At 42.8% G+C, this 11,544-nt stretch overlaps 1 protein-coding gene across 4 annotated transcripts in view; it reads right to left on the bottom strand.

The window, feature by feature from the left end:
* Window positions 1-5,575: 5,575 nt before the first annotated feature.
* XPNPEP3 (X-prolyl aminopeptidase 3) overlaps window positions 5,576-11,544 on the bottom strand; it is a 76,113-nt gene continuing 70,144 nt past the window's right edge. For 3 of the 4 annotated variants that reach the window (XM_047065987.1, XM_047065990.1, XM_047065991.1), the window contains exons 9-10: window positions 11,222-11,342; window positions 5,576-9,172 (exon numbers count right to left, since the gene is read on the bottom strand). In XM_047065987.1, the coding sequence (XP_046921943.1) occupies window positions 9,006-9,172; window positions 11,222-11,342 (288 nt within the window). In that variant the 3' untranslated portion in view covers window positions 5,576-9,005. The remainder of the gene's footprint in view (window positions 9,173-11,221; window positions 11,343-11,544) is intronic. The other variant, XM_047065988.1, reaches the window with a different exon arrangement.

Below are 11,544 nucleotides of genomic sequence, written 5' to 3'. Positions count from 1 at the left end.
TCAAGAGTCGCATGTTCTACTGATTGAGCCAGCCAGGAGCTTCTATTAGAGATTTTAATCTGTGACAAGAGTAGACAGCATAGCCAAATACTGAGAAATGAAACATTGAATTACGTTTTCAAGATGACTGGTTTTAAAAACATTTTTGATATATTACTGTAGGCTTCCCAATCTCAACTTTCCTAAGAAAAGATCGCATTTAGTAGCAACTAACCAGAACCACGAGGCTTTACAAACTGGTGCGAATCTGGATCAATATTTACATAGTGCTACAAATTCTTATGTCCAAGGTAAGCTCCAGTCAGCACAATTCTAGATTTTACAATTTTATTTATTTATTTATTTATTTTTAATCTTTTTTTTCAACGTTTATTTATTTTTGGGACAGAGAGAGAGCATGAACGGGCGAGGGGCAGAGAGAGAGGGAGACACAGAATCGGAAACAGGCTCCAGGTTCTGAGCCATCAGCCCAGAGCCCGACGCGGGGCTCGAACCCACGGACCACGAGATCGTGACCTGGCTGAAGTCGGACGCTTAACCGACTGCGCCACCCAGGCGCCCCCAATTTTATTTATTTTTAATGTTCACTTACTTTTGAGAGAGTGAGAGACAGAGCACAAGTGGGGGAGGCGCAGAGAGAGAAGGAGACATAGAATCTGAAGCAGGCTCCAGGCTCTGAGCTGTCAGCACAGAACCTGATGTGGGGCTCAAACCCATAAACCATGAGATCATGACCTGAGCCAAAGTTGGACGCTTAACCGACTGGGCCACCCAAGCGCTCCTAGGTATTACAATTTTAAATACCCTGCGTGATGTGCCTTGAAATCAGTGTGCTGGGAGATACTGATCTCCACTGTCCCCAGGATGGCCAGATGGATGAAACTTGGAGTAGCTAGAGCTCCATTACCGGTCACCTGGTCACTAGGAGTCCTGGACTCACTGAAATCTGGCCAAGGAGGGGTGCCACCACCTGGTCATTCACTTCGGCAGCAGCTGCTGAGTGTGCTATTGCTCATCAAAGACAAGGGGGCCACAGCGTTGCTATAGCATCTGATGTTTCAGGTACCCGCGGTGCTGCTAGCCATGCGAGGAATGGGGGCTGAAGATGGGGCTAAGGATCCTTGCAGGTGTAGCTCGGGACAGCCCGGCTTTCTGCTTCACATACATGGAAAACTTCTGACCTTTGTGGTCAAAGCCATGGGCAAAGTGGTTGTTCTTTTTTTTTTTTTTAAGTTTATTTATTTATTTTGAAAGAGAGAGAGAGAGAATGAGAGGGAGAGGGGCAGAGAGAAAGGGAGACAGAGGATCTAAAGCAGACTCTGTGCTGACGGCAGAGAGCCCGATGTGGGGCTTGAACTGGTAAACTGTGAGATCACGAGCCGAGCTGAAGTTGGATGCTTAACCGACTGAGCCACCCAGGCACCCCCAGGATGACTGTTCTAAAAAAACACATGTACCTTCTGTGAATTATAGCTTCATCATCTTGAAATATTTGATGTGACTGATTTCAGTTTGAAGTCCACGTTATAAGAAATATCACATTTGGGGCGCCTGGGTGGCGCAGTCGGTTAAGCGTCCGACTTCAGCCAGGTCACGATCTCGCCGTCCGTGAGTTCGAGCCCCGCGTCGGGCTCTGGGCTGATGGCTCAGAGCCTGGAGCCTGTTTCCGATTCTGTGTCTCCTTCTCTCTCTGCCCCTCCCCCGTTCATGCTCTGTCTCTCTCTGTCTCAAAAATAAATAAACGTTAAAAAAAAATTAAAAAAAAAAAAGAAATATCACATTTGTCAATGAAAGGAGTTGGAGTCTTTAAATTTAATTTCATTTGTAAATTATTGAGATTTAACTCAAATACCATAAAATTCCCTTTAAGAGTATACAATTCAAGGTATTTTAGCATGCTCTCAGCTGTGCATCTACCATCACCTTCTAATTCCAGACTATTTCCAACATGTGAAAAAGAAACTCTATTAGCAGTCACTCTCCATTTCCCTCTACCTCCAGGTGCTCACAACCACTAATCTACTTTCTGGCTACATGGATTTGCCTATTCTGGACATTTTATATAAACGAAGTCATGCATTATGTGCCTTTTGAGTCTGGCTTCTTTCACTTAGCATAATGTTTTCGAAATTCAGCTGTGCTGTAGCATGTATCAGTACATTTCTTTTTATGGTCGAATAGTATTTCACCGTATGGATATACTACATCTCATTTATCATCAGTTCAACCATAACTTTTTTTCTTTCTCTTTCTTTCTTTCTTTCTTTCTTTCTTTCTTTCTTTCTTTCTTTTTCTCTTTCTTTTTCTTCCTTTCTCTTTCTTTCTTTCTTTCTTTCTTTCTTTCTTTCTTTCTTTCAGAGAGAGAGAGCATGTGCTAGTGGGGGAGAGTAGCACAGGGCGGGTAGAGAGAGAATCTTCAGCAGGTTCCATGCTCAGCGTGGAGCCTGACGTGGGACTGGATCCCATGACCCTGGTATCATGAACTGAGTTGAAATCAAGAGTCAGACCCTCAACTGACTGAGCCTCCAATCATAAATTTTAAACGATTATAAAAATGGTTTTAAATTTTTTGTGACATATTTGTACACATAAATTTCTTGTATGATGGTGATTATGAAGAATCTGAAGATACTATCACTATAAAGTCTGGATTAGGGATTGTGTGTAGGATTTCAGACTGTTATCAAAAAAAGTCATGTTCCCACAAGTGACTTAAGTCTTCTATTGACATTTTATTTTATTTTAATTTTTTTTTAATGTTTATTTATTTTTGAGACAGGGAGAGACACAGCATGAGCAGGAAGGCGCTCACAGAATGTGAAGCAGGCTCCAGGCTCTGAGCTGTCAGCACAGAGCCCGACGTGGGGCTCAAACTCACGAACTGTGAGATTGTGACCTGAGCCAAAGTCGGACGCTTAACCGACTGAGCCACCCAGGCGCCCCTATTGACATTTTAAAAATCATTTCTGGGGCGCCTGGGTGGCGCAGTCGGTTAAGCGTCCGACTTCAGCCAGGTCACGATCTCGCGGTCCGTGAGTTCGAGCCCCGCGTCAGGCACTGGGCTGATGGCTCAGAGCCTGGAGCCTGTTTCCGATTCTGTGTCTCCCTCTCTCTCTGCCCCTCCCCCGTTCATGCTCTGTCTCTCTCTGTCCCAAAAATAAATAAACGTTGAAAAAAAAAATTTAAAAATCATTTCTTAGAACTGTTATATAAATTTAAAAATTTCTATAAAACTTTGTACATATTTTTCTCATCATAATTGTATAAAGGATATAGAATGAATTTTTTTTCTCTAAGTCACATGTATACATTCCTAAGTCCCCTCGTTTATTCCATTGTGCCACACACAAAAAATATTCTTTTAGATTTTATTTTGAATGTTTTATTTTTTTAATTAAAAAAATTTTTTTACATTTATTTATGTTTGAGACACAGAGAGAGACAGAGTGTGAGTGGGGGAGGGGCAGAGAGAGGGAGACACAGAATCCGAAGCAGGCTCCCGGCTCTGAGCTGTCAGCACAGAGCCCGATGTGGGGCCCGAACCCACGAACTGTAAGATCATGACCTGAGCTGAAGTCAGACGTTCAACCGACTGAGCCACCCAGGTGCCCCTATTTTTAATTTTTTAAATGTTTATTTCTGAGAGAGAGAGAGAGAGAAACAGAGTGTGAACAGGGGAGGGGCAGAGAGACAGGGAGACACAGGATCTGAAGCAGGCTCCAGGCTCTGAGCTGTCAGCACAGAGACCAATGTGGGGCTTGAACTCACAAACCATGAGATCATGACCTGAGACAAAGTAGGACACTTAACCGACTGAGCCATCCAGGTGCCCCAGAAAATTTTATTTATTTATTCATTTTTAATTTTTTTAATGTTTTTATTTATTTTTGAGACAGAGACAGAGCACGAGTGGGGAAGGGGCAGAGAGAGAGGGAGACACAGAATCTGAAGCAGGCTCCAGGCTCTGAGCCATCAGCACAGAGCCCGACACGGGGCTCGAACTCAGACTGCAAGATCGTGACCTGAGCTGAAGTCGTACGCTTAACCAACTGAGCCACCCAGGCGCCCTGAAAATTTTATTTTTAAGTAATCTCTATACCACATGTGGGATTCAAACTCACAACCCCGAGATCAAGAGTCACATGCCCCACCAGTTGAGCCAGCCAGGGACCCCCTCACAAATATCTTTTTATGTATGCCAGTATGTGAAAAATGTTTGGAGGCACACTTTACAGAAAGCCTCAGATTTTATTTAAGGATTAAAACAAAATTTTTTTAGAGATTTTAAGTAATCTCTACACCTATCACGGGGCTCAAACTTACAACCCCAAGATCAAGAGTTGTATGCTCTACTGACTGAGCCAGCCAGAAAGCTTCAGATTTTAAAGAGGATTCCTACTAGGAAGAAATGGCCACATTTATGGCTCTTTATATGGCTGAGAAAGTTCACAAATTTACAACTTTGCACACTGGTATTACTTCCCTACAAAATTCATCCTTCATAAAATGCTCATGGCCAAAGTTTATAGTCTGGAGTGGTACAGGGGCTGTCTGGAGACCTATGGGTCAGTTTTGTGGAGAGTCAACCTTTTCCCCCTAGTTTTCTTGAGGTGTAACTAACCAAATTGTAAGATATTTAAAGTGTACATCATGATGACTTGATATACACATTGTGAAAGGATGTCCCCCCGTCTGGTTAATTAACACATGTATCAATCAACTCACATATTTATTCCCCCCCCAACTTCTTTTGGTGAGAACATTTGTGTTCTACTCTCTCAGCACATTTCTATTACACAATATGGCGTTATCAGTTATAGTCACCATGTTATACATTAGATACTTGAGTCAATCTTTTAATTGGCTGGATCTAATCCATTCATTTCCCCCCTCTGATAAGATCATCTCAAGTCTAAATCATGATTTTGTGACAGCAGTTAATACTCTGTATATATTTTTAAAATTTTTATTTATTTATTCAGGGGAGGGGCAGAGAGAGAGAGAGGTAGAGAGAGAGAATCCCACCCAGGTTCCACGCCCAGGACAGGGGCCCGATGCCCAATGTGGGGCTTGATCTTACGACTCTGAGGTAATGACATGAGCCAAAATCAAGAGTTGGACATGTAACTGATTGAATCACCCAGGTGTCCCTAAATTATATATTTTTAAATATGTATTTTTTTTTAACGTTTATTTATTTTTGGGACAGAGAGAGACAGAGCATGAACGGGGAAGGGGCAGAGAGAGAGGGAGACACAGAATCGGAAACAGGCTCCAGGCTCTGAGCCATCAGCCCAGAGCCTGACGCGGGGCTCGAACTCACGCACCGCGAGATCGTGACCTGGCTGAAGTCGGACGCTTAACCGACTGCGCCACCCAGGCGCCCCTAAATATGTATTTATTTAAGTAATCTCTACGCCCAGTGTGGGCTTGAACTCACAGCCCTGAGATCAAGAGTCGCACACTCTGACTGAGCCAGCCAGGTGTGCCTCTTTATAAGACATTTTGTAAAACAAAACGTTCTCACATTTAAAGCTGTAAACTCTAGATGTGAAAATAACACATACATGCCACACACTGTTATATGGTTTATTTTTAAAATGATAGTAATAAATGCTTTTCCCTTGTTGGGAAATGACATACCTATTTTCAGTGGATAGAGCCTTAAAAAGTAACAGCGTTCTGTTCAAACTGAACTTGTATAATTGCACAAAAGTCATACAAAGCATTAAGAAATGCTAACAAAGCCTGCAGCTCTCTCAGATCCTCATTGAGCACAACCTGTAAGGCCTTGATTTCAGTGGGGACCCCTGATCTGAGCAATACTGATGCTCATGCCAAGTTCCTCAGTGACACTTAGGCAGAGGTTAAGAACAGTCAGGAGGACCCACATGCTTTGTGACAACGGAATTCTGCTCTCATTAAACATTAGCATTAATGATGCATTCACTTTCTCATTATATTAGGAACATTAAACACTTCAGCTTGAAGTATATTTTCCCAGGCTTAAAATGTAACCCTATCAGCTTAAGTTTTAGGTGACAGATTCCCACCTCAGGAAACTAAAATTAAAAAAAAAAAAAAAAAAATTAACATCATAAAAACCTCTTCCAAGAGGGTCCTTTATGCTGCCACCAGCCTGGGTCCTCACTTATTTTCTAACACTCACACACACACACACACACACACACACACACACACACTACATCATTGTTGATCATATGCCAACTGAGGGGTGGCAGATAGGTTCTGACTCAGATCCCAACTTTGTTTTATTGGTAGCGGTTATTGGAAACACAGTGTTCCAAAGGACTCTGAGGTCACCACTGACCTGGTGGGCAGTCCCCATGCCTTACTTGTGATCTCTCACACAGACATGGGGGAAGGGGAGCCAGCACTCCTGCATCAGATCTGTAATCTTTGTAGTATCAAGAAAGCTAAAGGAGGGTGTTGGTTATCTAAGCTTTGAAAAATATAACAGCTCAATTTTCCTATTTTACAATGTCTTTATCTTGGGTTTTCTTATTTTATGAATCTTTATCTCAAATTAAGATACAATGTCTATGGTAGGATTTTTCCCTTTCTGACCTTGTTACAAAGCTTAGTGAAAAAATAACCAAGTTTTAAAAGAAGACACAAAGAGAACTTTACATCATCTCATGAGGAGTACCTTCCTAATTTGGATATGAGGACTATGGGAAGAGGAGGGTTTCTACTCCAGTATTTCTACTCCTGTGTTTTAAATAAACAGTCTGTTTGTTGAGTATGAAGAAAAACAGCAATTCCCGAGACAAACACACAAACGGATGTGGCAGAGCCTATCTGGAAGTGCTTCCTTCATTTAGATGGTATGCATCATCAATGACCCAACCATCTCTCTTCAACTGAGGGAGAAAGATGCTAGTGTAACATTTGAAGGATTTCTGAGAATTAAGGTTTTCATTCGGAGAGGCTGGTGTATGAGACTTCGACATGGAGGAAATGTGGGGCATGTCTGTGGTGTGGCTAAGAATGCGTGAGATTCTTGCACTGTGCACCACTATCTGCTTAACAAATTCTGAATATATCAGGCGGCCCAGAAACACTAGGCCAGCTCTTGATGGTGCTGATAGTCTGATCCGATGCTTAGCTACTGAAGTTAATCTGGGACTCAAAGGACAATATACTTGGGCCAGGGACTAAAAATCACCAGAAGAATTCTGCAACAGCCATTCTGTGGCTCGCGACAGCTGCAGAACTTGACTAGGTTCTAACCAGAAGTCCGTTTCATGTCCAGGTATGATGCGATACATAAAAGTCACTGGGCTTTTACTTAGAAAGTTGAAGACTACTGAAAACGATTTATAGCCAGAAAAGGAAATTCCTTATTTCAGTATTGTAAATGAACAAAGAAAACTCAATCCAAGGAAAGGGTTGTTGGGGCCACAGAAGCCCAGAGGGTGAGAAGTTGTGGATTTATTTTCAGTCCCCTTCTTTTAGAAAGTAGCACAGGGCTGAGAAGTTGGAGGGAGGGGGGGAGGACAGGCCCGGGGACGAGACTCCGGCTGTGTGGCCGTCCATTCCCACAGCTGCTTAGCAGAGCCAAGCATTCGAGGGTGAGCACTGGCAGGACACCGTGTGTATCACTGATTTATAACATGATCTTTGTCCCCTGATGATGCCGTGTGCCTGCTTTTGGCTGTGTACCTTGGGTTTTCCTGGTAAGACGGGCAAATATCTAACACCAAGTGTTAATCCCCTCGCCTGTTTCTTTGGTAAAATCCCTTGACTTTACGCTTTAACGACCAGCAGGTTCTGTACATCTTGGGCCATATCCAGGTTTAAAGGAGGCGAACACACTAGTTCTAGGACAGAAGCTCCCAAATAAACCACCTGTGACAATCTAGCCCTGTTCATTCTGCAAACTGAGTTCTTGTATGACTGCAGCCAGTGCCGTGTTGAGGGAAATATGACTCCTTCCTACTGCCCTTCCAGGGCTAATATTAGAGAAATGAAAGGATCACAGGATGTTCTTGGTGAACTCTTGGTGAGTTCCGCATTTTGCACTAGAGGAAACTACAGAATTGTAACAGGAGCATCTCTCTGAAACGTGGGTGCCATTCCTCCGACTTCAAGAGGGTTAAGGAGAGGATCTACCTTTTCCCCGGGGCAGCAGCTTCTAGGGTGTGCCATAAGGGTCAGTGCACTAAGAATCTATCAAGAAAGCATGGATGCCTGGGATAGGAATCATCTTCAGCCTGAGAACAGATGGACAGAGGTCTAGATCTACAGAAGACACATATATGTTTTTCTTTCTCTTCCATCTCTTCCCTTATCAAGAGTCTAAACATTTTCCAGGCCATAGGCAGCCAAATAGCATGAAAAACTCAAAACTGTTTTAATAGTTAGTGTTGCTAGAATCTGGATTAGAGCTGAATGGTGGGACTGCAGGACACCAGTGCCCACAAGGGCTCATATGGCTCCAGTAGAGACGTAGGATCTGGAAAAAATGGACAGGAGTTATAGAAGGTATGTACTAGCCACCCACAATCACTGACAGGTGGTTTTTAGTATAGGCAGAGACACTGGTGGTTAGCTCAAAATACAAGCATCATAAACATCTTATGACATTAGGTAGATCTTAGCCAAAGTGCAGAAAGGGAAAGACCTGGAGAGAAGGAGAAAAGTTTCTGTATATTTAATTGTGTTAACTGGAATGCATGGAGATATGTAACCACGATTTTTCTTTACATTTAAAAATTCAAACTGCCTTGGTCATTAACTGTACAGAGTTAATGTTACTGAAGTTGTAGTAACATCCAGTTCAAAAATTCAATTTTCCAGATTTCTAGATACTTACAACAAAGAAAGATCACACACAATTACATACATTCATACAGTTGCCACACTCCCAAACAGAACACATGTATAAATGTGCACACAGAGACACACACACTCAGGACACGCGCACAGATGCGAACAAACACCCCGTTTGAACCTGAGCTGCACGTGGGCTGCAGTGAGGGTCAAGAGGCCCTGCTGCATATCTGTTCTATGTCATTCATTTCTTTGGGACAATCTGCAGAAAGGATGAGAGGTGAGTCCTGAGTCACCACTACATCATCTTCAATCCGTACACCAAGACCACGAAACTTCTCTGGGGCATCTCTGTCATCCTCTGGAATATAAATGCCTGAAAAGTAGAAAAAAGAATGTGCTGTTCATAAATGGCAGTAAGTGGATGATTTGGGATAAGTAAGTTAACCTCTCCGTGTTACAATTCATCTGTAGAACTGGGATCCTAATAGTATCTACCTAGAATTTTGGATATTAAATGAGGTAATACACATAAAAGTGTGTGGCACATAATGGTCAATAAATGTTGGCTATCATTGCTAGAACTATTACTCTAGTTTTGTGAACCAGACTACAGGTGCCACGTGACTGTGATAATAGTGATCATGATTCTGTCATATTCTAGTGGTTCAAGCAGGCCACTAAAGTTACTTTTGAGTATGTCAATATATGCCAGAAACCAGTAGATTATATAAATGCATTCTTTCCCTCCCGAGTCACCCCATGGGAAAAGGGAACTTTGCTAAAATAAGGACATAAAGTATTTTAAAATATATGAAAAACACTTATTTTGAGATTATTAGCCTGAACAACCATAAACTAGAAAAACTCAAGTAAGCTCTTTCCAATAAGCCGTAAATATAACTGATGTACACAATGGAGAGTAAGAGAGAAACAGGAAGACTTTGACAGACATTTGGACAATTCTAAGAGTCCTCTTTCTAATCATGAAGTAAGATAAGAACAGGTCTTTTCATATTTAAGAAACTGGAAACTTCCTCCACTATACTCACAGATGCTGCCCTGGGATAAAAAGAAAAAGATCAGCGAAGGAAAATGTATTCAAAGTCTAAGGAAGCACCCATGTACCAACCAGACTATACTGAATAATACATAAGGCATACATAATAGCAACATGTGACTGGGTACTATAAAGTCGGGTCCCAACATAATTTATATACTTTAGAGATGAAAACACTTGAAATCTATTGTTGAAATACATTTTCTTGACAAAAACAGCATCATTATTTAAAAATCACTCTTGGGGGGCACCTGGGTGGCTCAGCTGGTTGATTAAGTGTCTGACTTCGGCTCGGGTCAAGATTTCACGGCTCATGAGTTTGAGCCCTGTATTGGGCTCTGTGCTGACAGCTCAGAGCCTGAAGCCTGTTTCATATTCTGTGTCTCCAGTTCTCTTTGCCCCTCCCCTGCTCATACTCTGTGTCACTCAAAAATAAATAAACATCAAAAATTTTTTGGGGGGGGCGTCGGGGAGGCTCAGTCAGTTACGCGTCTGTCTTCAGCTCAGGTCATGATTTCATGGTTCGTGGGTTCAAGCCCTACAATGGGCTCTCCGCTTTCCGCACAGAGCCCGCTTCGGATCCTCTGTCCCCTTCTTTCTCTGCTCCCCCCCCCACCTTCTCAAACGACAACAACAAATTTTTTTAAATCACTCTTGGGGTGCCTGGGTGACTCAGTCGGTTGAGCATCTGACTCTTGATTTTGACTCAGGTCATGATCCCAGACTTGTGGGATCAAGCCCCATGGGCTCTGAGCTGAACATGGAGCCTGCTTAAGGTTCTCTCTCTCTCTCTCTCTCCCCCTCACTCTCTCTCTAAAAATTAAAAACAAAAAACAAAACCAAAAATCCCTCTTGTAACATCAGTCCTTACACTCCACTGTGACCACCACTTTTCGGTGGAGTTCTGTCCACTGCCCAGGATCGTTCAAGCCGGGGAGCCATTAGATTGCCAGCGTCCTGTCAAACTTGGGAGAAAGGACCTGGACACCAAGAAGTAGAGCAGCTCTCTGAAGGAAAGCACCTGTGGCTTCAGAGGCGTGAGCATCCCACCACTAAACAGGAGACGAGTAGAAATTGGCCCCGGGAAAGGCAGGGTTTAAAAAAAGATTTATTTCTTAATATCTACTTATAGAAAGCAGTCTCCATCTGTTGTTTACTGGAGAAGTCAAATGAAACAAATTGTGTGATGTTAAATAGGAAAGCTCAAGGAAAATCTAAAATAAAATTCCCTTCTACACTGAAGAGATCCATTTTCCTGTCTCTCCTAATTTAATTATGTTGGTTCAGGTAAAACTAAGCAACATTTACCTTTCTACCTGATAGTGTCATGTGTCCCACGGGATCAGGGCCTGCACCCGCCCTTACCTGGCTCTACTGTGATTACCATACCAGGCTGTAGAGGGAGGGAACGGGGCATGTCAGGGGTGTCGTGGACATCCATCCCGAGGTAATGGCCAACGTGATGAGGGCAGTATTTTCGAGCAGTCTGGAAAAGATAATCACCACAGTGTTATTAGGGCAATGACCCCTTAAGGGGAAAGCTGGGCATGTATCGATCAGTGAGATATGTGTTAATACCTCTCCCCTGGTTCTGCCACTTAGGTTTAACCTGTCCTCTGGCTAATGCCTAAGAGACCCGATAAACTGCTACCTCTTAAATGCAATTCTGCTGATGGCATTCGAATGCG

Source organism: Lynx rufus, unplaced genomic scaffold (genome assembly GCF_022079265.1).
Source record: "Lynx rufus isolate CCGP_SWC_20201006 ecotype Redwood Valley unplaced genomic scaffold, mLynRuf1.p SCAF_7, whole genome shotgun sequence".
Classification (NCBI taxonomy): Eukaryota; Metazoa; Chordata; class Mammalia; order Carnivora; family Felidae; genus Lynx; species Lynx rufus.
The sequence above is the reverse complement of the archived record's forward strand: the minus strand, read 5'-3'. Positions and strand labels throughout refer to the sequence as shown.